At 35.9% G+C, this 27616-nt stretch overlaps 1 protein-coding gene across 4 annotated transcripts in view; it reads right to left on the reverse strand.

The window, feature by feature from the left end:
• The window catches only part of SLC25A13 (solute carrier family 25 member 13), a 99039-nt gene that overhangs the window by 10355 nt on the left and 61068 nt on the right, over nt 1-27616 (reverse strand). For all 4 annotated transcript variants that reach the window (XM_064704349.1, XM_064704348.1, XM_064704347.1 and 1 more), the window contains 5 exons: nt 26890-26974; nt 26279-26437; nt 19564-19616; nt 18528-18608; nt 6145-6285 (listed from right to left, as the gene is read on the reverse strand). In XM_064704349.1, coding sequence (XP_064560419.1) covers nt 6145-6285; nt 18528-18608; nt 19564-19616; nt 26279-26437; nt 26890-26974 — 519 coding nt within the window. The remainder of the gene's footprint in view (nt 1-6144; nt 6286-18527; nt 18609-19563; nt 19617-26278; nt 26438-26889; nt 26975-27616) is intronic.

The raw sequence follows: 27616 nt of genomic DNA on the forward strand, positions 1-27616 counted from the left end.
TGTCTGTTATGCTGTAAAGCATTATTCAGAATGATTATGTATAAGAGGAGTAATAGTCTATTAAACATTCTGTGGCAGACATTATATGGATATGAGTTTTTGTGATGTACAAAATGAGTAGGTATACTTATAGTGTTTATTTACATGGACACTTTAAAGATGTCTTTCAAACCCAATAGAATATAAATTCAACCGACTTTAACGGGACTTTATTCATATTAAGTTGTAAGACAGGCAGAAGACAGAAAATGTATTATCTAATCTTGGATGATTACTTCAATATTCAGTTGTGACTAGGAATTAAATAAAATCTATTAAAAATATCAAAAACAAGAAAAGTATCCTTTGCCATTTCTGCCAACACAAATGACAATTTGCATTAATTTAAGTGATATTTTCCCTGACTGCAATATGTCGTCTCTATATTTTTAAGAATAGTTGGCACCTACAGAGTATCTTTAGCTAAAGAATTTACTAGTCACAAGCTTCAATGCCCTGGTGCTTTCACAGTAAAGATTACTGGGAGAAAGAAACACAAATAGAGGAAATAAATTCCCTCTGCAAAAGTGTTGTTATGTACCTCCCCAAAGCGGCATCTGGATTTTGAGAAGTACAGTGTTTTAAAATACTTATTTATACAAGTAGTTCAGAATTTTAGACAAAGACAGAAAAAAATATTTGCTTTCTAGCTGTAAGGAACTACAGGGGTTCAATCCAGCCATCAGCTTAACAAGCTGTATGTGTCAAATCTTTTTATTGCTGGAATTAACATGCATTTTATTTCTAAGCTGCATATCATTACAGAATGGCTAATATCTGACCACCCAGTGAAGGCACAGGGAGTCTGGGAGGAAGCACTGATGGTAAATTGTTGCACTTATTATGATCCCAGACCTACTGTGCTTTAGTTCTTTGGTGAGGAAGGAAGAGAAAGGGAAGCAGAGGTGGGTATGGGCTACCCAGGATATACAGAACCACTGCTTGGGTGTGCAGCAATTGAGACAGAAAAGCTAAGCATCAGCTGGAGATCGATCTAGTAAGGGATGTGAAGGGGGAGTAAAAAAGGTTTCTGTAAGCACATCAGCAGCAAAAAGGCAACTAAATAAATTGTGAGGCTGTTGCACAATGGGGGCAGGAAACCAAGTGACAAAATACATGGAAAAAGCAGAGAATTACCTTTGTCTTGCTTTTTACCAGTAAAATCTGTCCCTAGGCCCCTCAGCTCCACAAGTTTACCATAAAAGCCTGCATTACGTGCAGACAGGGCACCTGGTGCACATGCACAACCCTGAGACCAGAACAGAAACCTCCATGGTGCTGGAACAGCTGGCTGATGACCAGGTGAGGTTGTTACTACCTTCAAAAGGTCAAGTCAGACAAGGGGGTTCTGGTAACTAGAACAGATAAACATCACACCCATCTTGAAGAGTAAGAAGGAAGTTCTGGGAAACGACAAGATGCCTGGGCACACCTCTGTTCCTGGGAGGTTTATGATGCAAGTGTTCCTGGAAGCCATTTCCAAGCATATGAAGAGAAAAGGAGATACTAATTTGGATTTGGGAGTAACTAATTTGGATTTACCAAATCACAGCTGACCAACCAGTTTGCCAGAGCTGTGGATCAGGGGACAGCAATGGATGTTGTACACCTTGACTAAAAGCCTGGCTTTTGAAATGGCCTGTCATCATATCCCACAGCTAAACCAGTCGAACATGAGCTGCAGTCTCATCAGATGATGCTGAACTGGGGAAATAGTGTGCTGTAGTGAGAGGCTGCTGTTCAGAGATAACTTCATAGGATGGATACAGGCTGGAAGCATCTTTGGAGAAAAAGACTGGAGGATGCTGTGCCCAAGTTGAGTGTGGGTCAGCAATGCCTCTTTGCAGTGAAGTCAGCCAGTGGCACCCGGGGCTACAGTAGCAAGAGTGCAAGGGAAGTGATTGTTGCCCTCCATTCAGCACTGCTGAGACCACATCTGGAGCCTTGTGTCCAGTTCTGGTCTCTCCCATACAAGAAAGATGTTTTCACGCAGGAGTGAGTCCAGTATGGGGCCATCAAGCCAGTTGTGTAGTCTGGGGCACATAAAAGAGGAACTCAGTGTGCTCAACTCCGAGAAGAGCAGGCCAGGGAGAGACCTTATTGCTCACTTAAAGGAGAGTGCAGGGAAAGAAAACTTCTCTTGGAGGTGCACAGTGGAAGGACCAGAAGCTTGAACATGGCCAATTCAATTAGTCATAAGAAAGTAGGCGTGGGATTTTTTTCTTTCCTATGTTTGCTTTTAAACTGTAAAGGTGGTCAAATACCTGGTCAGGCTGCCCAGGTGACCTCCAGGACTGGCTCTCAACAAAAATTATTCTAACATCAAGTCTGCAAGTAGAGAAAGCACAGAGCAGAGATCTCAGCATAGTACTCCTGTGAATTGTTTCTGTCAGTAGCACAGTAAAGTGGCACATTAACATGCCAATGAATTACTCAAAAGAATTATTATCACTTATACAGAAGGGCACCAAAATGATGCAATCCAGCTTCTTCTCAGTGATCCTCAAAGGATATGCATTTGGACTAGAATGCAGGGATAATTATGATCATAATCAATACAAGATTCACTCAGCTGGATGCAAAGAGGGTTTACATTTCCTTTGTTAATTTGTTGACATGAGACATAAGATTTATCTGTCTGTGCCTTGGTTTTCTCTGTTAATGCAAGACAGGAGTGCTGAAATTAACTATATCGGGGGGGGGGGTGTGGGCATTTTATTTTAAAATCCACAGGAAGTGCTTCATAGGTAGAAAATAATACAAAATATAAGAATTCAAATAACAAGCAGCACATCTTGTTAAGACATGCAGGAATTTGCCTCATGAAGCTAAGACAAACTCTTCACATCTTCTGGCTGCACTAATAATTAATACATTCTTCCTTGCTGACTACGATATGGGACTCTTACAGATTTTCACCTGAATTTCAGCATAAACAACTCATGGAAACTAAGCAGAATATGCCAGATGGATCTGTAGAAGTAAGAACAGCTGTCAGGCATGACTTTTCTCTGAACTAGGAAAGGAGAATTTTCACTGCAATCCTTGCCATTCGGTAAATAAAACTTAAAACCAAAAAAGACATTCATTTATTTAAAATTAAAATTCCTGAAATTAAAAGTCTAAAATTCTGCTTTCAACACTTCCAGAAGGAAGTCAATCAGTTAAAGTTTAAGTCATGGCTAAGACAGACAAGTGTTTAAACAGCTGGAATACTTACATGAAGGCTCATTGAGCCTACAAAGGAACTTCAAGATTCCCAAATAAAATTATTTTCTAGAATAACTATCTATTCTTGTTCCTCCACGGCAGTATCTATGGAGTCATAACTAGGTCCACTAAAGCAGGTACATTAAGGGCTTGAGATACAAGCCTTGTGTCTTGAGACAGGAAAGACAAAGCTAAAGCAAAGACTTCAGATGCAAATGAAAGAGTTGTTAGAGTGAACAACATGAGAAGTACTGAGATAGTCATGAAATCCTCATTCCTATTTCATAGTTTAAAGCTAATTTGACTTGTTAAGAGTATGAACATTCCAAACATACCAAGATATTTCGGTTCTCATTAGCAGAAGATTCATTATTTTTGATGTCCACTTGGTCACTATACATAGTAAATTAATTTAGAAGCACCACCAAAGAAGGAAGCACCTACCAAATCTAGTCTCATCTGAAATTCATTTAAAACCATTGATGTCTCTGGGTAACATTTGCTGGAGCTGATGACTGATGCAATGAGTTTTAATATCTGCCTGCCCTCACAAACACTGCCAGCTCCAGCACAAGCATTCAGGAGAGGGCTGCTATTGCCTCCAACACTGCAGCTCCACAAGCACCTCAAGGCAATTTAAAATTTATTCTGAGACAGGCTGGGTCCCCATGGCACAGCCAATCCTCCCTTTGACTGGGTACAACCCTCCTGAGGGGCTACAGAGTGAGCTGCTCTGGGTTCAAAACAAACTAAGCCCTAAAGAGGAGGAGGCTTTAATGCCTTTCTTGTTCCAGATCATTATGTGGGCACACAAATGCTCTGACAGGAAAGGGGGCAGATAGGATTGTCATTTTCTTTTGGTTGCAGTCCCAAATGTTTGGTAGAAAAGAGCACAAAGCTGCCCAATTACAGACCTATCTGTGACTAAAGGTGCCCTTGGACACAAGCCTTGTGACATGGTCTGTGCTCAGTGGGTGCCTGTCATTGCCAGGATAAATTCTCTAGTTTTGTCAAATCTCTCAAGTTTTTGTAGGCAATAAATCCTAACGACATGCAAAAGGACATGAACAGAGGAAGTGGAGTGGAGGGGTTGAGAGAAACAGAAACAGACACAACAGCTGAGTAAAAACAAATCCAAACTCTTCTGTGGCATTTTTTTTTTGGTGAAGGTAAATTCTGAGAAATCGCTACTCACTTTTCATAACATAAATGGACTCAGTAAATGAAGCACTGAAACTGTGTCTTGTGATTAAATAATTATCTCTTTCAACGCAACATAGTGCTGTACGTAGCTCCTGTTCATGTGCAGTCCTGACTAATGTCCACCAGGATTTACTCTAGAGGATAGAAATAATTCACAATACAACCCAAGACAGTAATGCCATTAAAAATGGAAAAATGTAGCAAATTCTGCTCAACCACCAGGAGCAGGTATTCAGGGAGAAAAAAATTCAAAAATTGCTACTTTAGTAAACTAGTTCATCATTGGTTTCATTTTGTGTTTCCTTTTTGCTAGTCCAAGTAAAAGTCAGTAGCTGACCTCCATTCCTGCACAGCCTCAGGGAAGCAGACTCTTTACAAAATCCCTGTTTTCAGTTGTAAATGTTAACCTGATCAACACAGCAATGCTATTTACTAGGAGTTTACACAATAGCCTCAGCTTCACTAAAACACCTAAAAAATTAGCAAGTCAATTTAAAGGGAAAAACAACTCCCCATTAAATCCTATTCAGACCTGCAACTTCTCTCCAGGCCAAAACATACAGACACGGTCTCATGGGCAGGCTCCCTCTTTGTAATGTTAACAGAACAATTTTAAAAGACTGGGTGCTTAAAAAAGCAGAAGGAATTTAAATACTGAGGAGGAGGGTGATGGGGCTCATTTGGTGTCTTTTGAAGCATCTTCAATTTGTGGCTGGACTGCTGTAAATAAGAAACAGAGGAATACTGCCAGCTTCACTGGAAATCCTGGGACAAACTGGAAGTGTGCAAGCTTTCTTCCGAGTTGTAGGCTGCAGAGTCTGAAGCAATACCACCCGGTGCTCTGCAGTATATGGTATCCATTACAATATTTGTTTCAATACTTGAGTATAGTGGCTATCTCAAAGTACTTCAAGACCTTTCATATTCCCCCATACCTAATCTCCTCCATCTGAAAGTAGAAGACATCCTAAAAGTATGTTAATCCCTTAAATTATTTGTAGCATATATCCTATTAGATTCAACATTCAGAAGATGTTTTCATTCCTGTTGCAAACATTAAACCTAACGACTCCTACATATTTATGTATCTATGTGAAAACAGTAATACAGCAAGCAGAACTGTAGGGTCTGTAGCATATGCTCACAAAGGCAGCTTTTCATGGTATTATTTGGGAAAATATTCTTCTAAAGAAGCAAGGGGAAGCTTGCTTTAGGAGTTTATTTTTATGCTGGGCTCCCACTGTCTGTATTTCTTCACTATTATTGTGCTGCAATTAATTCCCATCACCAAATGAACGATGACATCTGGGAAAGTTGCTGAATCAACCACAGAATAGCAAAAGCAAGTTCCAAAACTGTAAGCTCTATACCATGTAGCAGATGAAAATAAGCTTTTTTTTTTTACAGTAGACAGAATATCAGGAATCACAAACTAATATTCAATGAACCTTAAACCTGCTGAAGTGAGAAAAGAAATCTCAGTAAGATTTACAAAAATCATATGCTCAAAAAGATGAGGCAGTTTCTTCCCTTAATCAAAAATGAAAAATGAAGATATAAGATCACATAGTACTTTTTCTTTTAGAAAGTAAAATTGTGACCACCTATGAAAATTTGTGAGAACAATGAAATTATATGTTGATTTGAAAATTTATAATAGGCTTATTTTTAACATTTAAAAAAAAAACATACCTTGTAGAGACCAAAGAAACCTAAGTCCCTTAATACACTGAGGGCACTAACTCGTGGACCAGTAGTAATTTCTCCAGCCACCTGCAATCGAATCTTGACAATTTCCAGTGGATTGGTAAAGATTACTTGAGAACCTCCAGCCTGAAATTAAAAGCAGAAATCAATATATTAACCTGCTACATTATTTGCAATGTGCATCCTGTTATATTCAAGATACGACATTTTCAATCTTGCTGCACTCTGTTAAGCTATTAGCAGTCAAGAGATTCAGTATTAGTGCATCTCACAAGGTAAGAAACCTACTCCCCCACGAGATGAGTCATCAGGAAAAACAGAGAGGAAGCAGGTCAGCCACTGCAGGACACTGCAGTACATCAGAGAGACACTAGCTCAATTCTTTTTGCAAGAACACGTTCTCCAACACAAAGTTATGCAATATTGACAAACCAAGAACACTGTAACACAAGTAATGAAGTAAAAGGAAAAATTAGTAACTAGTAAAACAGCTGTGATGTGCAGTATATAGAAAGTGAAAACATACTGTCAAAGAGTAGAAACTGGCAGAAACGTTTCCCAATTTTGACATGAGTTCATATAACAAGGAATGCATGGATTCCAATGAACAGAATTGCAAGTACATTGTGCTTTTTAAAAAAACCCTCTGAACTACCAGTTTCAGTGCCATTAAATGCTGTTTGATTCAAGAACCTGAACTCTACATCATTATTTAGGTACCAGGCATTAAAGAAAAGAAGATTTAGAGACTGAAGGATTCTATTAATCAAGAAGCACTAAATGTTTTCAATGTGTCAGTCTCCATTTGTTGGGAAGACACCACTCAATTGATTCTGAAAGTCTGCTTTAAAACACAATGGTGGCAAGCATTTTGGACTCCCTCTGGTTCTCATAAAGTTCATCTCATTCATCATATGTAACTTAGGGCATAACCTTTCAGCTACACTGACAGATCCTGAGCTAAAAATCTGCAACCAGAAAAAAAGGTAATGTGAAGGTTACCTAAGTGTATTTAAAAAATATTCATTCAAACTCCTTCTGGCTCAAATTCAACAAAATGTCATTCTAACTTCTGTTAAGTATGTAATTCTGTGGCATGACAGCTCTGCTCTTCTCTACGTTCTCAAATCACAAGAATTATAGAAAGGGCAACCCTTGCCCTCCCTACAAGAAAACAACTATTTTGTTCTAGAAGGTAATGACTAAAATAAAATAACCATTTAAAAGCATTTGCATGTAGTGATGTCTAGTATGCAAACACCATGCGCATGTATTTTTAAAATTACCCCAGTGTTAAAAGAATTAATTGTAAAGATTAACTATCATTCAAAATAAAAATTATGCACAGTAATATGGTTCAAATAATGTGCTGAAGAAATGGTAAATCGCATGAACAACTATTCTTGCCTACTGCTTGGAGTGAGCATATACAATGTGGTTACAAATTAAAGTCTTTACATAACCCCCAAAATATCCCAAGTGTTTCCTATTTTGACCAGGAAAAGCATACTCTTGTGTAACTCAACTGGTTTTGACTTTCAAATTGGCATAATTTAATTTTACTGCTTTTACCAAACCAGAATCCTGGTATATATAAAACTGCTATTCTTGTTGCCATCAAAAATTAGACTGATAAATTATTTAGCACATATGCTGCTTTAAGTTTTGCACTTAAACTGGAACATGTTAAGCAAGTAAGCATTAAAAAAAAAAAATCTTTCTTTTACTTGTCTACTCATCTTGCTAAGTCTCAAATAAAAAAAGAATCCTGGAATGGTTCTTTGATGAATTGCATATTCCTATATAATAAAAATTTTGGTGTAAATATTTCAATTATTAGGCATTCCCCCATACCAACATATATATTTTCTTCTTAAAAATGATAAAACTGAATTGCAGGTGATAATGTTCATATGCAAGTTTCTTATACAAGAACCATTCTCTAAAACACATTACTTAAAAACTCGTATCAATTGATCTACTAGCAGAATTAAACTGCATTCCCTCAGTATGATATTCCTGCAGTTCATTGTGCCATGACTCCATGAGAAATGTTCCTTTAATTTTCACTACAGGAAAACCATATTAAATTTTAAAAGATTACAACAAAATTAAGTATTAGTACAAAATTAGTATTATTATTACTATTAGTGAACCAAAACATGGAACAATTTAAAAATCTATAAAAATGTTTATAAGTGAATGCCATTATAAAGAAAGGAAGTGGAACGATATCTCTGATTTAAAAGGAGAATAATGGCAAATTATTTCAATAAAATATAATTTCAACACAAACAGATGGAAAGTACTTCAGGTGCTAGGATGTGTATATAAATGCCTATGTCTGCATGTCCAGCCTGGCTGTGCAGACACTTCCAGCATTAGACATTTGCTGCTCTGGCTAAATCACACATGACTTCCTCTGCTTCAGCTTGCTATTAAAAAACACAGATACTATTATTTACCTACTTCATGCAACCAAGCTCGCTACATTCAAAGTTTTAAAACAGAGACCTGCATGCACCACACAGCACTAAAAGGACTATCAATATTGCTGCCCACACATCAGGTTTGAAGAGAGACAGTGGTCATTTCCAGTGAGATGTTTCCAGACTGTCCAGATACTATCCCAGAACTCCCTGAACAACCTGTGCCATGCTTTGAATTTGATCTGAGATATACTCCAAAAATCAAACGGAGAATAACTGAGAGCGCCGAGGCAGACAATACCTGACAGAGGTCTCAGTAGGAGGGTTTTACCACCTGCCTGCCTTGTGATGCAGAGGAAGGCTGGTTTATCAGCCTGTGCAGAGGCAGTTCCAGTGGTAACAAGTACAGTGTCTCGGTGGGGAGCTTTGATCATTCTGTTATTTGAGCATCTGTGCTGGAAACCGCAGCTCCTTGCTCTCAAAATGGGGGGGGAAGCAAACCGGAGATGGCTACTGTACTCTCTAATGAAATGATTTCTTGCTTATCTAGTTCTGGTAACTCCTATTGTGTTATTCATCATCACAGTAATGCAAGCGTCTCATAAATATTAATTTATTTCCTCCCAGTGCTTCTGTGAGGAAAGTACAATGAATCTGGTTTTACAAGAAGGGGTTTTGAGGCAGACAGTTTAATTGTATGACCAGCGTGTGCATTTCCTCCCTGCTCAAACATTCACAACTTGTAAGAGTCTCCAGATATCCTCATCTCCAAATCAGTAGCTTGAATCACAATAGTACAGCTTCTGTCTCCTTTCTCAATTTTTGCTGAGTGAATGCAATGAAAGAAATCTTATCAATCTGTTTTTTTCCAGTCTTTTCAAGGTACTGATATGAACTGGTATAAAAAAAAAAAAACCAGACAAAACATCCTCAGCACATTGTATCACCCTGTTCCTTCATTTTGTTTGGCCAAAAGTTGAAGAATACTTCCTTCTGGTTTTATAGCTTTTGCAGTAAAAAATGTATTTAATTATAAGACTTTTAAATACACTTCCAAAAGGAAGAATTTGAAAAGTGCTTTTTTTTCCTTTGTCCTGAATAAACACCATTTAAGCTTAGGTTGCTCAAGCTTAATGATTTCTCCAGTAAGTGTCAGAAAAATCAAATACATCAAATGTTTAATACAGATGGTTCCCAGTAACAAAATTTTTCTGTACTGAAGTTACAAACCTGGCTACCCTCAACTCTGAATTCTTTATCACATTATCCAATCATTTTTTAAACAAATGATCTGACTGTATAAGTAAATCTATTACTTTTCAGTTATTATCATGTGATTAAAGTAAAAACTACAACTTTGAGATATTTATAGGCATAGATAACCAGAGGTACTGCATAGATAATTATCTCAAAGGGCCCATATTATTCTGAAAGAATTTAACATTTGACCTAATCACAAGCATTTATGGTCGTTTGACTTAGAGCAAGAAAATAAAAGGGAAATATCACTGTGATCCAATTCATACAAGCATAACTAGAAATGTGCATGCGTTTAAATGTACTTCAACAAAGTCAGCTAGCTATGCACCCAAACAAATGTGAATTTTTAAAAAGAAGCTGGGTTTTCCCCCATTTTTGTGTTTCTTCAACTCTGCAATTGGTATGATATCACCCAACACCTCTCGATGGCAGTATAGTCTTGCACAGTAATTCAGTACTGTCTATCATGTCTCCTGCTACTTTCCTACTTTACTGAACAGAAGGAAGAAGTAAAAATAGTTGAGGACTGGTTGGGTTTTTTTGTCCATGGAGAAATAAAGCCTACTCTGTAATTAAAAAAAAATGGTTTAGTAACAAGCATTTAACAGTATTTCAGTTTAAGTCAAAATGTTTTCTATTTCTTCGTGTTCAAATCACTCTGCAATAAACTTGCTGGAAAATAAACAGTTTTTCACCCCCCTCATTACATTGAGAGAAGAAATTCCTGTTCTTTTTAATATAACTGCTTTTTGTGTCCTTATGAGATTAAATAAGAAATGAGCACACCAGACACAACTCTCCTCAGGCTTTCACATCTCCATTTGAAAGCTTTGGTGTATGTTCTGAAGAGAATACAGCCTGCAATTAAAGAAGAAAATTCTGTGTTTTCCATTCCAGAAGAAAGTACTAGATTCTTTTCCTTTCAGTGCTACTGACCATCAAATGTTCTTGCTCCTCTAATTAACCTTATTATCTATTTCAAATTGTAGCCCCCCTTCCTGCTCTCAGTAACAGCTTTTAGGGTCAGCCTAGATCTTTCTTCTGCATCCCATCCAACTTTTCACATATCCCCTTTTATGGTTTCATGGATAAAGAAAGGTGTTATTAGAGTGTTAATGTTTTTCAACAATATCACACAGGGATAGCAATTATAGCAACTAATGGCAATCATAAAAATACATAAACAATATATTATACAATTACCAAAAAACAACCTCTGCAAAAGAAATTGTCCACAATGTCTTGGTTACTTGTTTAATCTACAAAAGACAAGGAGGTGCAAATTCCAAGATTTTCAGTCGACTGTTTATCATATTCAGTCCTACTGTATATCATACTCTGTCCCAAGCCCTTACTCCTTTTAAGTTTTCAGATGCAGCTTTCTTTCCTGTGCATTTCATAGCATCCATTAATCCTAATTTAAGTCAATATTCTTAAAGTACAGACACTAATAAAGATTGCTCATTGTCATAAAAAAATTAAATTAAAAATGTACCAATGATTTCAAGAATGGAAGAATTACCATCTTCATTGTATAATAAAGGGCAACTAAGGCACAGAACTGTTCAATGATTTACCACAAAACCACATACCAACTCTACAACAGAGCAAAGCTTAGAAGCCAGACTTACTGCAGTGCTTCAAACTACCTATAAAAGTGTTGGTGTTTGTATGGCAGTAGGTCCCAAGATCATTAGATGAATTATGCCAAACTGCTGCACAGGGGATTTCACTACAGACTCTCCTGTTACCAGAAAAGCTGCCAAGTAACAGACAGCAGTCCAAAATGACTGTTTTTCTTACAGTCTCAAAGGTGACCACCCTAATTTCTTACAGATCTCAAAGGTGACTACCTTGATTTCGTGGTACTCTATGTCAGGAGCAAAGCATACTGGGTTCTCAAAAGCTTGGTTCTATGCTACCTTTTCATTCCATAAAGCCAGACCTCAAAAATCTAGACAAGCCATCTCATGCTATTTTGTGTTCTCTCATCTGTGGTCCTATCTACACAGCATTCTGATAATGCTCTTTAGCAATGGGAGTTCATATAGTAAATATCTTTTCTCCAGATCACAAGATTTCCTGAGCCCTCAATCATCTGCTTTTCACTACCCTGATCAGCCCATCACAGAAACAGCTTTCATGCTGCTCAGGCAGAATTCTGTTTTTCTCTAGCTAATCTTTCTTGTCTTCTGAGGACAGCCTTCCCTTGGTCTGGCTAAGGTTTTACTTTGCGCAGCTCAAACAGAGAACACTGCTAGAATCACAGTCTTGTTAATGTCCAAATGTACATAAAATGTAAAGCAAGCTCTGTCAAATCCTCACATAAAAGTGCTCATAAATAGAATTGCAATTAGTCTGAACACAAGTACATTCCTGCTACTGTATTGGATTTCCAAGATTCAGATACAAGTTGTGAGGAGTGTCCTACAACAGAATATTAATGACCTGGCTAAACAGAAACAAACAGGAGTATGGTTTGTTTATAAGCACAGACCAAGTCAGCAATGGGAAAAAAAATTAAAATAGTGGATATTTTCCACGTTATAGGTAATTCACTTCTCAGAAGCCTAGCCAAAAAATCAAAGTGGAGCCTACTTGATTGGCATTATAAAAGCAATTAACTTACAGACCTGTCAAATCTGTTAATGTTTGGCTCTGTCTGCTCTACTTGTCTATTTTGACTAGCTGTAGAATCATTTAATGATTTACAGACCTTTCAAGTCCTAAGGCATGGTAGCTGTATTAAAACTGTGTCCCATTATTTCTTGGTCACATCATAAATTACTGTGACATCATAAATATCTTCCTTTTTCTCACAGAAAGCTAGATTTTAATTCCTGATTTGAGTTTGAGCCTTTCTTTTTGGATTTGGGGATTTTTTGAACCTTCACTGGTAAACACCGTAATATTTTACTGCCAGTAAAAGAAGAAGTAAAAGGAGAAAGGGACATGTAATAAAATATAATTGTCAAAACAAATCCATGTGTTAAACTGCAGTGTGCATTCATGTAAAACTTTGCAGTCATTATTTCTAATATAACATGAGAAAAAAAATAGAAGATTCATGTTGAATTAATATTAAGTAAGTTTGTTGGGAAAAAATTGACTTTTTAAGCATTCAGAATTGTTTGGTTCAGGAATCAGAAAACTATCAACCTATACCTAGGCATACCTCCTTGTTTTACAGTTTGAAAAAAAGTTTGAAAACTTTTCTGTCTCTCTTTTTCAGAAAGGAAATGAAAAGAAAGGAGGGAAACAAATCTCTTATTTGTTATGGAAAAATGCTTTTTGTGAAAAAAAGTTTAAATTAGATTAAGTAATGGAAAACGAAAATTTGAAACAAAAAGAAATCAAGTTCTGCAAAATTCATTACTGATTTAAGGAAAGACCAGTTAAAGTAGGTATGACTGGGTGAAAATTTCAGCAAACTGTTGTTTTAAAAACATCCAAACCTGCAAGGAAATATGGGGTGAGGCCAAAGAGAAGCAGGAACTTTACACCAGTAACTTTCCCAGCCTTTGGTACAACTCCTTGGAAAGGGCTATCATGTTACTCTGTGTTGCCTTCCCAAACCTCATCATAAGGCTTAAGTCTAAAATTAGATAAAAATTTATCAGAGTCAATTAAAACAGAGCAGTGTTGAAATAGAGTGAGTTTGGAAATGTGAAATAAAATTTAAGTCCAGATCTAGCTGGGGTTTTTTTTACCAAAAATTTATGATTAGTTTAAATGATTTTCAGCATGCTGAAAATAACTACAATTAGAGTGGTTCAGAGAACTGTACTACACTTTAAAAATACTTAATTAATTATAGTATATTCAGTTATATTAATTATCTTAAACAGAATTTAAATCTAAATAATTTATTGAACAACATCAATTTTATGCACAAAAAACAGCTTTAAATTTAATCAAGGGAAAAAGACATGTATTAGGAGATTCTGAAGTTTACCTTATAGCAGATATGAAAACTGGATATACACAAGCAGGTAGGACTCTCCTTGAAAGTAATGGGTCCCCAGCCACAGGGAGAACAGACCTCTGAGAACAAATCTGCTAAGCATTCAAGAGACATATGCCTTTTGCTGTCAAAGGTCATAAGAGCAATCATCAAGATGACCATCTTCATTTACCTATCTCAATAAACTAGACCAAAGCTTTTATGTGTGACAGCAATTGTTTGCTTCTTTTTTGGTTTTTTCCCAGATATACATGCAGGTATTTTTTTCCCCTGGCATATACACTGTGCAGTTTAATTTTACCTATAGCTCAGCTTCTCTTGCCAAATATAGTTGAATGTTAACATATTTAGGTTTCATAACAATGAAATCAAGAATGGCACCTTCAATCTCCTTTAGTCCACAACTTCCAAATGTCTGAATTTTTGAAAGTAAGAGATCTAAAAGTGGGAATTGCAATTTATACATCCCCTGTCTCCACTGCAATGTCACGAAGAAAATGTAGCTCAGATGTGGACTTATCTTTATTACTCTCTGAAACATAAAATAAATGTTTTAAGTAGCTTAATAAAACTATTTGCACTGGATCTGTTATTTGGCACAATTCACATGGAATTTCACATCACATTCCTGTATAAAAATTAATTCTGGGCAGGATTTTGCACTCGATGTTAACCATATCTAATTTTTATGTTCCATAGCAGAGCTGAGGCTGCCCAAGCAGGTTCGATTCATTTTAACTTTATTATGATTCCTATAAAGTCTCTCGAAATATGCCTAAAATTGCCTTGACAATTTAAGCAAAAGCAGATCTGTAATTGTACTGTGCTACATGATTTAAGCTGGCTAATAGTGAGCACATACTGAGCAGCTGGGAAGGAAAAGACTGTGTCTTCAGAAGGAGAGGGGAGAGCAGAAGGAAAGGTTAATAAAGCAAAATGTAGTTCTCTTTTCTTGCTGAAAATTATGCCCCTATTTACCGAGATCATTGTGTTAATATATGCAGACAAGGCAACATACATTATATAGCGATTCCTTTAGTCATGCTATAATCCTTCTTGTGTTTTTCTTAGTATTCTTTTATGCTTTATATCCCTCTTTATTTTGCATATTTGCATCTCCTTCCCAGTTACACAAACGTAAATTTTTCATTAAATGTTGAACTGCTTTATTTAAGGTACTAAGCAAAATGACTGTCTCACCTAAAAAGTTAGAATTAAAGGTAATGTCTCAAAACCCCAAATATAGTATTTATGACACTTTTACAAAGAGAGTTTTCCATGTGTTAATATAACTCAAAAAAAGAAGAATAATATATAATGCTATATAAAAAAAATCAGATTACTTTCAACAGATGTCTGTAAGTGAATTAAGATTTAAAAAAGCAAGCAGCTAAACTTAATATGACTTAAAATTAATTTTTTATTTAAATTAATTTTTTTATTAAAATTAATTTTTTATTAAAATTAATTTTTTATTTTTAATAAAAAAATAGCTTTTTATTTAAAATATAAAATCAAGTAAAAGACCATGAAATAAAGCTTCCAGAAATTTCAATATTATTGCCACTATAAAAAAAATTTATAGTATAGTACTTACAGCTTACACATCCTTTTATTAAGGAATTCCAAAGGTAAGTTAAAGCAGAAATCAAACCCAGCATATATGTGTCCATTTTAATTCAATAAGGTTAAGCCAGCTTTGTGGTTTAGATGCTCAGCAGTTCTTAGCTCTACAGCATCATTACACCCTGCCTTGAAACTGAAGATTTTTACTAGCCTCATAATGATAAGGGTTATGTAGGATTTGCATGAGTGATGAGAGTCCAAAATGCACAGCAGAGATCAGAGTTCATGGTGGGTGTCAGGCATTGTGCAAATCTGAAAGCTACATGCATTTTTATGGGTAACAAATACTATAGTCATTAGGAAAATTTCTTACAAACAAAGGAGATGGAAATCTTGTGTTAGTAATTTACATAAAAGCCTTCCTTAAGTATAAAGGTTATACTTTTAATTGTATTCTTGGGGGTCTCAAAAAAAAACTCAACCAACCTATCGCTTTCATCTTCACATAATAAAAAGCTATGAAACAGGCTGTTAACTGAATTAAGTGTCACAAGGTCATGAAATAAAAGATCTATTTTCTTCTTTTCTTCTTTCTTTTTTTTTAGGAGAGAAAACAGTTTACAAAACAGAAAAAGACTTGTTCAATGAAACAATCAGCTTTAGTTACAAGTGCAAAAGTCAGCCATGTGTACTAATTCACAGTAATTATGATGCAAAGTGAACTCCTTGGAGACTTAAAAGTCAATGCCTGGCAATGGTTGGGCAAACAGCAGAGTGGAGCTACTCAGGTGATACTGACCCCTTCAAAGCCCTTTGTGTTACTGAACAATCCAACCTATCCAAGGATCTGCCTGTCCTCCCTTTCCTAGGTATTATTACTATACCATATACACAGGGCTGCTATTTAAAACATTACAAACTAGCATGCATCCTAGCACTCAGCTCTTGCATAAGCAATGAATACACTCCAAGGAAACAGAAGCACTGAAGAAGAAAAATTTAAATCTGTGTTTGTAACACAATCCCAGCTGAGAACTAGACGTAGAACGTGGAAAGGTGATAGGGCAGGAGTCTTAGAAAATTAATCTTAGTTGTCTTCCCCTTTTTAGACTTTAACACATCATGCCCTCCTGTCTTCTTGCCTCCCACATAAGCAATTACTACATTGTGAAATGAGGTAAAAATCCAAGAGTGACAATTTTCGAGCATTCAGCACTGTCCGTGCTGCTTCCACAATGAAATCACAGGTTTCACAATGGCTTAAACGGGGACTAAAAGTTGGACCAATACAATGCTGAAAGCTAGAGGAAAAAGCACGTTTTTGGCATCTCATATCTGACACATATATTTACACTATGACAGAAAAATTCACCCCAAAAAACCTAGGAACTGCTGATAATGAGAGGCTCTGTTACTAGTCTGAATTGGGTTTAAAATTACAAAAGAACCAAAAGACCACCTGCAGAAGAGACAAGTTGCAACCTATCTACCTGGCACCAAACTATGCCCTTAAGTGGAGCAGTGCAGTTAAAAGAAAACTCAGGGCATTCTGCCACTGCATGTCTACTGCTACAACTTCATGCAGCATCTCACTGTTAATATAAATTTAGGACAAGCCAACATTTACAGCACATTTAAAATACATCTCAAATCACCTATCTCTTAAAGCAGATCCTTAGTTTACAATGAACTGCTGGCAAAAAGCTTGCTGCAGCATTCTCATGAATGACAGGTCTCTGTAAAGAGTGCTTTTTGTACTGCATTAAAAAATTCACAGCAGTCTGTAAAATAAAAACTCTAGATCAAATGACATTTTAAATGAAAATTTTGTAGAATTCTCTATGGCTGCTATGTTCATGAGACTTTTTATTAGTGTAAGGGGCAAATACGTTTTACTCTGCAAGCACTTTATTGCATTTTTCCTTCATTTACAGCATGCTTTTTATTTACTGCTTTAGAGACCCACATTCTTCTCTCCCTCCCCTTCTTTTTTTCTTCCCTGAATGCTCCTAAAGTTACAGAACAAGGGGATCCTACCTGGCAGTCTACAACAGGTCAGTGATCAAACAGAAGGAGCAGTGAGACAGCAGCCAAATCCTGCCCCATCTCCTGAGAATTACAGAAAGCCAGGGCTTCTCAGCCTGCAATGCAAGCGAGCCCCTGCACCCTAAGGCTCAGATAATCGTAGTTCACTTTCTGCAAGCACACACAGCACAAATCTCTGCACCTACTGAGGTTAAGATGCAAGCATTTTTATTTAAGTTGCTGCTCACTGTAGTTTTCGACACAGGTAGAAGCTGCTTGAAAATGTGACCTCATCTGTCTTATGACAGCAGAAACAAAGATAGATTAAAAATATACCAACATTGCTCTGCCCCAGTGATCAAAGCTGTTTTAAATAAACAGTGCTCTTTATCTGCAAAATGCACCGGTCTTTGAACAACTATTCGTTTCACCTAAAGTATTTACATTTGCTTGAACAAATCAATACAGCAGATACAGTAAGCTGTAATATGAACAGACAGAACTAGACCAAGTAGTGAAGTATTATCATTTACCCAGTAATGCGCCAGTTGTTCATTAAGATACTACTTTGTGCAAGGAAAACACTCTTAAAATCTTAGTGGGTTTTAAATACAGCCTACATTCAGGAATGCATTATGCTCTGAGTTAACATTACACAGCCTACGTCTGCTACGAACTCAAAGAAGCATGAGCAGTCTTTGCCATTTCAAAAAGCCAGTATCACTGCAAAAAGTGAAAATTAGTGGGTGCAATAACACATCAGGAAAGAAGTGATGTGGTAGAGTGGGTGCCACAAAGTAGTAACTAATTATTAACTTCTGGAAAGGTTAGCATGAATCCTCTTTAGGCCATAAGCTACAGCCAACATGAATAAAGACACATTCTTGATTAAGAAAACAAACTCCAAGCTGTGAGAATTAGAGAGCGCAGTTAAAAGGCACGATGCACAGGAACATTTACCCTTTCATCAAGAGCGGCTGGCCTATCTAGGAAAGAACTGAGATGCTCTAGCAGAGTCTGCTCTTGAACCGGATCTGTGGTTAAACAGAAGCCTTAGTCCACACAATTAATCTTATGAACTGCTCTTTCATGAATGTCATATGAAGGAAATTAAAGATACTTACACAGCCACCAGCAAGAATTTCTGCAGCCAGTGGGACAGATCCATCTTTAGCCCTGAACTTATCTCTCACAAAATCATTAACCTTAAAAGACAAACATTTATGAAAGCTGATAAATTAAAAGGTCAGAGAAAACACTCATCAGCTGCAAATTCTGTGCAAATGAAAATGCAAATATACCCACTATGCTAGCAAACTACAAGATATCAAAGAAATCAAAGTCTTAGATTTTATATTAAATATTCTAAAGCTATGTTCTTCCTTCTAACACGAATTTGCAGTATAATTCAAATACTTACTATTCAAAAAACAAATAATTGCTAATAATGTAATTTTTTAAATCAGAAAATTATAAAATACATTAATATTTTAGAGGTGTCAAATTAATAAAAAATTAAAATTAACAAATTAAAATGTCAAATTAATATCAGAATGTTCAATACTAAGCTGTAACACAATGGCAATTCAATTAGTAGCATTACATGCCTTTTTTTAAATGCATACTACTAGCTTTGATGAATACTGTCTTATCAGTGAATAAACAATATATTATGATTGGATTATAATAAGAAATTCTTAAGTGCCTTACAAACACTTAAGAAATAACAAAATTACAGAAGTAAAACATTTAGAAAAAAACATCACACAAACAAGTTCCTTTCTTACCAACAATTCACTACATACTCATATTATTTATCTCCTATTGCACAGGAATCACCCATACAGTAACCACGTGGAGACACAAAAACAAAATCCCTCCAATAAATAACTATTCTGATTTGCTAAGAAGTGAAACCAAAGGCCTATGCTACTTGCAAACAAGCAGATGAGCTGAACAAGTTGAATGAGCTTGTTCTGTTTTGGAGTGAGTCCAAAAATAAGTTTTCAGTAAGATTGTTAAAATTTACATGTACACTTCTGGATGAGACTTGTATACCACCTCTACTGTTCACAAGTCAGATATTAACAGTTGCCAATTTTAATTTGCTGCACTTTACAATGTGGAAAAATGTGAAAAAAAATCCATTTACAAACTTACAGTAAGTTTTATGGCCTTCTCTGGTGCTACTCCTAATAGCTGTGGTAACAGACCTGTAACATGGAAACAGAGAATTCTAAGGCATTGAGTAACTTGGTATTAAATAAACAAATCAACAAATGTATGTAGAGACCAGCACCTAGAAACAGGCGATTTTTACAGCAATTTTGTGTTATTATATATAATGAGAGTACTTAAAACATTCAATTTTGAGAACAAACTTTGTGCTACCACTTCAAGTGCTACCACTGTCTATATGTATTTGTTTCTTTTTCTTTTAAATTCATGCTAGCTCATTTTTTGTTTAAACACTAATACAGATTTGCCAAATATGTTTTAGTAATGTCCTAAGCTGACTTTTATTTTCTGCATCTTCACACAAAAATCAAGACCTTCTAATTAATTTTGTGAGACTCACTATGAATCCACTCCAAATGTCAAAACCTCAGTACCTTTTCCTAGCAAAAACAATGGCATTAGATGGCAGGACTGAAGGGGATAGGAATGAAAATAATGCAAAACATTCAAACATGTATGACTGCATTCTTGAGCTCTTTGCCCAGCTAAATCATCAGCTCTTAAAACAAAGGAAGTTATGTTGCTTTCTATGCAGGTACGGAATTTTATATTTTATTTTGTTAGAAGTGATGTGTTACAGAACTGGAAGTGTCAATTTCTGACTGTCAGCTTCACTTGTTTGAAGTGAATGGTCGATATTTTGTAAATATTTGAATGACACAGCCTAAAAATAGGCAAAGCTTACCAACTAAGCCTGAAGCTAGAATGGTGTTGCAAGCCTTCATCAGCATAATGAAATTAGGACACCATTCAAAAATGTGAGAAAATCACCCCAGCTAGAGCTCCTGGTGCAGAACCCTTTGTTTTGCCAGCTCAGGCAGCACATTTGGGTGCTTTCTACAAAGCCTGACATTTTCACCTCTCCATGGTTTTATTTTGCTGAAAAGAAACCCCAAAACCAATTAAGTTTCCACCTCTAAAAGTTAACCTGCTAAAAAGCATTTTCTTAAGGAACTAAATGACAGAATAACACAGAGAAAAATGCACATGGTCTGATTTAGTATATTCTTCAATCCTGCTATCATCCATCAGCTTTACTGGTTCCTACTGATCCTCTTAATAAGAAATTGGCATTGAAGAAAAGCATAATTTGGTTTTTGGTAGCAGGAGACCATGTTCATACACTGATGTCTTTATACTGATGTACACATATATGTAACATTTACCCAAGATAACTATGCAGCATTATGATCATATGACTGAATATTCAATTTTAAAAATACAGTAGCACTAAGTTCATATACAGTTGCTCAAAACCAAAAACAGAATAAGTTAAATTTTAGAATCTGAGTTTCTTAAAAAGTGTTACTTCTATAGCTGATGTGAAACCAGACCTCAATGAAAAACCATTAAGCTGTTCAGAATTATGTAATTAAATATTACATTATTTGCAGCACTATGAGGGAAACAGAATAATATAAAATGAACAGGATTTTTTCATTACAAAATTATCTCTGTAATTGCTATAATATTTACAACTTGCTATAGGACATGTGTGGCTTTATATAAACATTATGGCAAATAACTTTGTAGCTTCAGAGATTAAAAAAATGTTCCATATACTTTAAATGCACATCTTAAGCCAAAGCCAGCAAAATTAAGCAGGTCTGATATAGCAGATACAATTCCAAATACAAAGGTCAATAATTTTAAAATCACATATACATATATTATTACACCCAAGCTATATATACCATGACTTTCAAGTTGCATTTTATCAAATAAATCACAGAAAGAGACATTCTAAAATATCAAGATAGGAATAGTATAAAAGTAGTCCAGTTGATGATCTGCATAAACCTCCAATCTTAGAACCAACATTAGCAGGACAAATCAAATCCATTTTCACTGAACTGATCTGAAGATGGCCTTTTAACCATTTTTCAGCTCCCAAAACTTTGCATTTGCAAAAACACTGGCAAAGTCATAATAGAAATATGTTTATCTTGGCACAAGTTATTTTTTTCCCATCTGGTTTATTTCTTTTGTACTCAAATCTGAATGGGACTGTTAGAACTCAACGTTTTCCATAAAACTTCGAGGTAGAGAAGAGAAAGATTAAATAGAATAAGCAGCCGTTTAAAAAACTCCAACACCAGAAAAACCCATCTGAACAACCAAAACCTAGAATATTTTTCTCTTTTCCTGCCTCTACTTCACACATGATTTTATAGTATAAAAGTGCTTTGTAAGTTTAATTACAGATAATGCTGTATATATCTACTGCAAGATAGTAAACAGTATTCTATGAAAGGCAGCATGAATTTTAAGACCAGGTTTTATAGCCTTACCAGGTACAGCTAGGTCTACTGTCTCCAGCATCTTAGGAAGGCAGAGGGACCCTTCATTTGATCTCATACCCATCTCAAAGTAGTACCTGTGCATTCTATATGCTATGACCATCAAAACTAAATTTTCTTTTCTTTATTGTTTTGATGAGAGCCCTGAAACATTGTCACAAAATTTCTAGACATGATAAAGATGCTAAATTTTGAAAGAAAGAAGCACATCAAAGGCCCCATATGAAAATGTCATATTTCTGTTGGGGTTATCTTGACACGGTGGGAATTTCTTAGCGTTACTATGCATTAGCAGATCAGCAATATGACATATACACAGATGGGGAACAGGCTTAGAAATGTCTGACAGTGCCTTAAAAATGCATGCCTTTTATAACATCAGAGCAGAATATCTTGCACATAGGCAGCCTGCGAGTATAGTACATAGTAAACACATTATTCAGCGCCTTTTTATATCCAAGGCTTTTTAGCAACAATTACAATGTACCACTTTGTATCTGACACACTGTCATAGTGGGACTCTCAGGGAAGGGGAAGGTGTGTGCAAGACAGAGCACCAAAAGCTGCATTCATTTTGTGACACCCTACAAGTTATTTTCTGAAAGCAGTCTAAATACATTGCGAACACACACACAACAGCTCGTCCAGCCCACTGATAGCACTGATAGCACTGAGAAACAAAAATCTTACTGGGACAAAGTATTTTTTTAGATGTCTAACAGGGAAGTTTCAGTTTCACACCATGTAACAGATGTGATTTTCCCTTTGTATTTTAGGAAAAACTGTGACTGAAGGTTCTGTTGCTCAGTCTAGATAAAATATTTGAAACCATTAGGGCATCTCACAGGAAGGCAGTAATGGAAAACTGCCACATTTTTCCATTACAGGATTCACACAATAAACTAGACAATTAATCACCAGTTGCCATTCAAATATAGCTTCCTCAAAATGGAAATAGGGTATTTCCTGAAAATTTTGTGCTTTGACAGAACTTGGGGTACAAGTAGGCTTGTAGTTCCCATCTATATATATGGTATGCCATTGCATAATTTGGAAGGAAAGCTTCTGCCACAATCTTTCTGCATCATTAGCATGGGAGTCCATCAGTAATGATGAAGCTGGATGATGAACAAATCATTAAAATCTAAATTAGATGGCATTTGGAGTCACTGCAGGGCTAGAAGCACCATCAACAGAAATAAAACTAACAAACAAGCTCCTGAACAGCTAATGACCACAGATGACAGTGTCTTCAATAGCATTCCCTCTCTTTTCCATCCTCCAGGCAAAGTGGCATTAACAGCATGGCTACAAACATTCTCTTAAACTACATTTTATCTCTGGTACTTAAATTTTCCATGAAACTTCGATCAAGTATGTGTGAAATAATCCCTACTGGATGCTCTGTTTAAGTCTGTGAAGCATTCTGTGACTCATCAGGTGGACTTCTGATTAAAATTCTATTATGACATGTAGGTGACCTCACCAGTTGGAAGAGACCTTGACAAATCACAGCTTTCAAAATTTTCTTAAATTTGCATGTATAAAAATACCTGTGAGTTTCTAAATATGCATTTCAGGTATAAACCTAGACACAACAGTAAATTACAGGTATATGAGATGAGCATTCTTTTCAGCCATGCTGAGAGACAGATGAAAAATTTATCTCAGATATAAACTCTTTAAAAAATGCTAACTACATGGTATTCATATAATGCATATTATAAAGACTCTACAGAGGTTTATATCATGTTTGTTTTTGTTGGTTTGTTTTTTTTTTTAATCCAAGAGTCTTCTCAGTCGAAACATTGATTACACTTAGAACCAAACTAACATCAAATGAAATTTAGTTCTCCCTATATATCCACAAGATGGTGTAATTTATCCTTATCTGAGATGGTGGTTTAAAACCAAGTTTGGAAAAAAACAGTGGTACAAAAAAGAAAAATTAGTTCACTTTGTTGGATGGAAATATGAGCCTTTTATTAAGAATATCTGAAATATCTGAGTTCAGAGTGGGGCTTATAATTTCTGCTTGCTTTCTTGAAGTGCATCATGACAAAGCGAACACTGCTCTAAATGTTTGTAGTACAATTTTTAAAAAGCTTTTGCATCTACTCAGCCAAGGAGAAGTCTCCCAGTGATTACTCCCTCCTTCAGTGGGAGAAAACCACCCACATTGACTCAACCCTGAAGAAATCAGCTGAAGAAAGAATTGCAGTGATCGATGAGTAGTAAAAAGTAATGTACTCTGTAGTGTGTCCTACCTAGGGTACAATTCAAGACTAGAATAAGATGACTTTTGCTAAATGTTTACTGTATTACATTGGGTAATTACATTAATCTATAAAATGCTCCTTTCAAATCTTCCTTCCTCTCAAGCTTAACTGGAAACTTCCTTTTGCACTCAACTCCATAACTTTCTTCAATATCTCCTGAGAGAGTGAGCAACAGTCTGAATTTGCAGAACTGCACAGAAGGAGATGTAGATTTTTAAGCAGTTTTCTCTATTTGCTTCTTTAAAAAGAGCTAAGTGAGAGTGCTCTTTAAGGAGAGAATTTGTGGAACAGCAGGTCTCAATTTGCCTCTAAAATGATGGTATTTGACTATATAAGCCAGAAATTAGATTATTGGCCTGGTCTTAGAAGTTCAGCTCCACCAAACTGAGATTTCACTATTCAGTACTCCTTGGAAAATTGGAAAGCAGTAAAGATGATAGGGAATGGAAGGACAACCAGTACTGATGAAGTTTCCTATGATTCCCTAAACCTGGCAATGAAAAAAATCATCCCAAACTCAGGACAAGCAAACGGAGATAAGAACATGCATTTATGACATTTCTGACTTTTTATCTGGTTTTTTTTTTTCCCCAGGTGAAAAAAAATCACTGTCCTTCAGAATTTCAATAAGACAGAAGGAGGCAATAGTAGAATTCTGCATATTTATTCTTTCAGGATGCTAGAAGAAACAGAAAAAATTTGCAAAGAATACATTTGGTTCTTTAGGTAATAACTGTGACTTTTGAAAGATCCTGATTGCTATAAATCCTTACAAAATAGAGACCATGTCAGTACTCTTTATTAAATTATTATGTCTACTCCAAAAATGGCCTCAAACTCAGTCAGTAATAAGAGAGTCTTCCCATCTCCAATTGTGCTGAAATAATTACAGAGTCTGTATTTTGCAGAGGAGCTACTTAGCCACTCAGGCCATATGTTAGAGTGTGCATATCTATCACACCACCTAGTTTTAATGTTGTTTCCCACATTGTTTTATGAATTGTTACTTTTTTTTAAGGTGCACACAGCTTTGCCACTTCATAACAATATGTTACTAAAATCCTCTGTTCTTCATTCCTTACTCAGCTGCCTTTAACAAATAATTTGTTTCATTACAATATTCTTATTTCACAAGTGAAAAGAAGTTTCTAAGCAAGCTAGCTAAAAATGAAGTCAGTAATGCAAGTTTCAAATTCTCCCCTATGAACATGGCAGAGGGGCATAAAAGATTTCAATAATTGTGACATCAGAAATATCATTTACTTTAACTCTGTGACAGACAAGAACTGGAATCTCATGCTGAGGTTCCTGATTCTTTATGACTCTTCCTGAATTACCTGAACTGGCACCACTGATGCCACAACTGGGACAAGGACAGAACAAAAAAAAAAGCCACCATTTAACTTCAGGCACTTATCTAAGATATCCAAAGTGAGTATGATTTACATCCTGAACAGGGTCAATGGATTTTGGAGCCTTCTCCACTGGCTATAAAGGCAGGTTGGAATGGATAACTTTGTAACTTAAGTGTATTGGTTTCATATATAAAGACAAGTGGGCTGACACCCAATGAATCACTCTGGCTGACTCCACAGTGACAACCCAAGAAAAGATATACATAAAACTTGATAAAGATTACTATTTCCAAAGATTACTGAAGCAAATGCAACTGGTTTGCAAAGACCTTTTTGTCTCAAAAGAAACACAACAAAAAGTACTGCAAGGAACAAAAACCCATAGATGATTTAATTTCTTACCAAACAGGAAAAAACACTCTAGGCACTAAGCACTGCTAAGGAAATTAGAACTTTACTAACAATATATTTTTGCTGTAGGAAATTGCTAATGTTCCCCTATGGCAGATGAGGAGAGAAAGGACAGATAGGTCCTACAGCAATGTTCTCATTACAGTGAAGTTTTAATTACCGAGAAGTTTGCAAATCCTTCCCCGTAACAAAGAAGCAAAACTGAAGTCTGAACTAAAAAGACTCAAAAATCCAGTCACACAAAACTCTTAATAGTATCTTATCATTAGTATATAACACCTTTTAAACTTACCTCGATAAAGCCCAAAGAAACCTTCATAACGCAGCACTTTCTTGAAGCAATCAAAGCTGTTTTTATACATTAGTTCTCCCACAAAAGAGCCTGTAGAACGCTGGTTTTGCATGCGAGTTTTCACTAAATCAATTGGGTACACTGCAGTGGCTCCAACAGCTGCAAATAAAATACAAGATATAAGAAAACATGACTTTGCATTTGCACTGACTGCAACTGTCATCTTTCACATTTACATCTAACATATCAGGTTGTTTTTATTTTTTCATAGTATGTTCTAGATACATTAAACTACCTCACACAATTTTAACCAAATACACTTTCCAGTCCTACCTCATTATTAATTTAATTTTCCTGAAATATTTCTGGGGACAAATCAGATAGCAACACCACCTGGAAACTCCAACAGCTCATAAATTCCAAAATTCTTGTAGACATGATCCTTTCCCCTTCAATATTAGAGTCATCCCACCCCTTAGACACAGCTCCAAGGGAAAGTCTGAGAAGCCTTTAGCACTTAAATGAGAGGCAGAAGGAGAAGAAGGGCAAAAGAAAAGAAGAAAAAACCCAAACAGTGAAGATGAATATTCTTTTGCTCAGCCATGACTAACCTCCAGCAACTGAACCAAGGGCAAACCTGTACGCTGATTCTGCAATCTGGATGAGAACAGGTCGAGACACATCGCCTGAAGCTTTCTGTCAAGGCAGGATTTAAAACACAAAGAAAGACAAGAAAAATAATCAAAACATCTCATTTCCCAAGAGAACATTTCATGATCAGACAGATATAAGTATATGGATACCTGGAAAAAATTCCACAATACACTAGAGATTTTGTTCTCAATTATTATTTCTTTTCCACTGATCTTTAAGTGTCATATAAGGCAGCCTCTTCAGAGTGGAATAGGAAAGAAAATAGATACTACAACAAAATTATACAAATCTAAAATCAATGGTCTAAATGAGGGCTTACATATTGCCTCTTCAATCATTAATCTTCTACAGCTAAATGCAACTCCAGCTTGGAATTTCTTTCTACTGTTGCCAAAACCAGGTATATCTATTACTTCCCAGGCTACGAAAACAAGTATGCAAGCATTCACACAGATTAGCTGAAGGAAAATAAGGTTCCATAAAGCATCTCCACAATTTCATTTTGCTCACAGTCTATGAGTGCTAGATTCAACTCAATGAAAAATAAATTTCAGAAGTGTTCCAGATTTAAAATCGCTATCTAATGAAAGACGATAATGAAGAAAACAAAAGTTCTGCAGGGGCATTAAATCTTTCATACTTACTAGCACTTTTTGCAATATGTTCTTTTTAGGATACTATAAG

Source organism: Zonotrichia leucophrys, chromosome 2 (genome assembly GCF_028769735.1).
Source record: "Zonotrichia leucophrys gambelii isolate GWCS_2022_RI chromosome 2, RI_Zleu_2.0, whole genome shotgun sequence".
NCBI lineage: Eukaryota > Metazoa > Chordata > Aves > Passeriformes > Passerellidae > Zonotrichia > Zonotrichia leucophrys.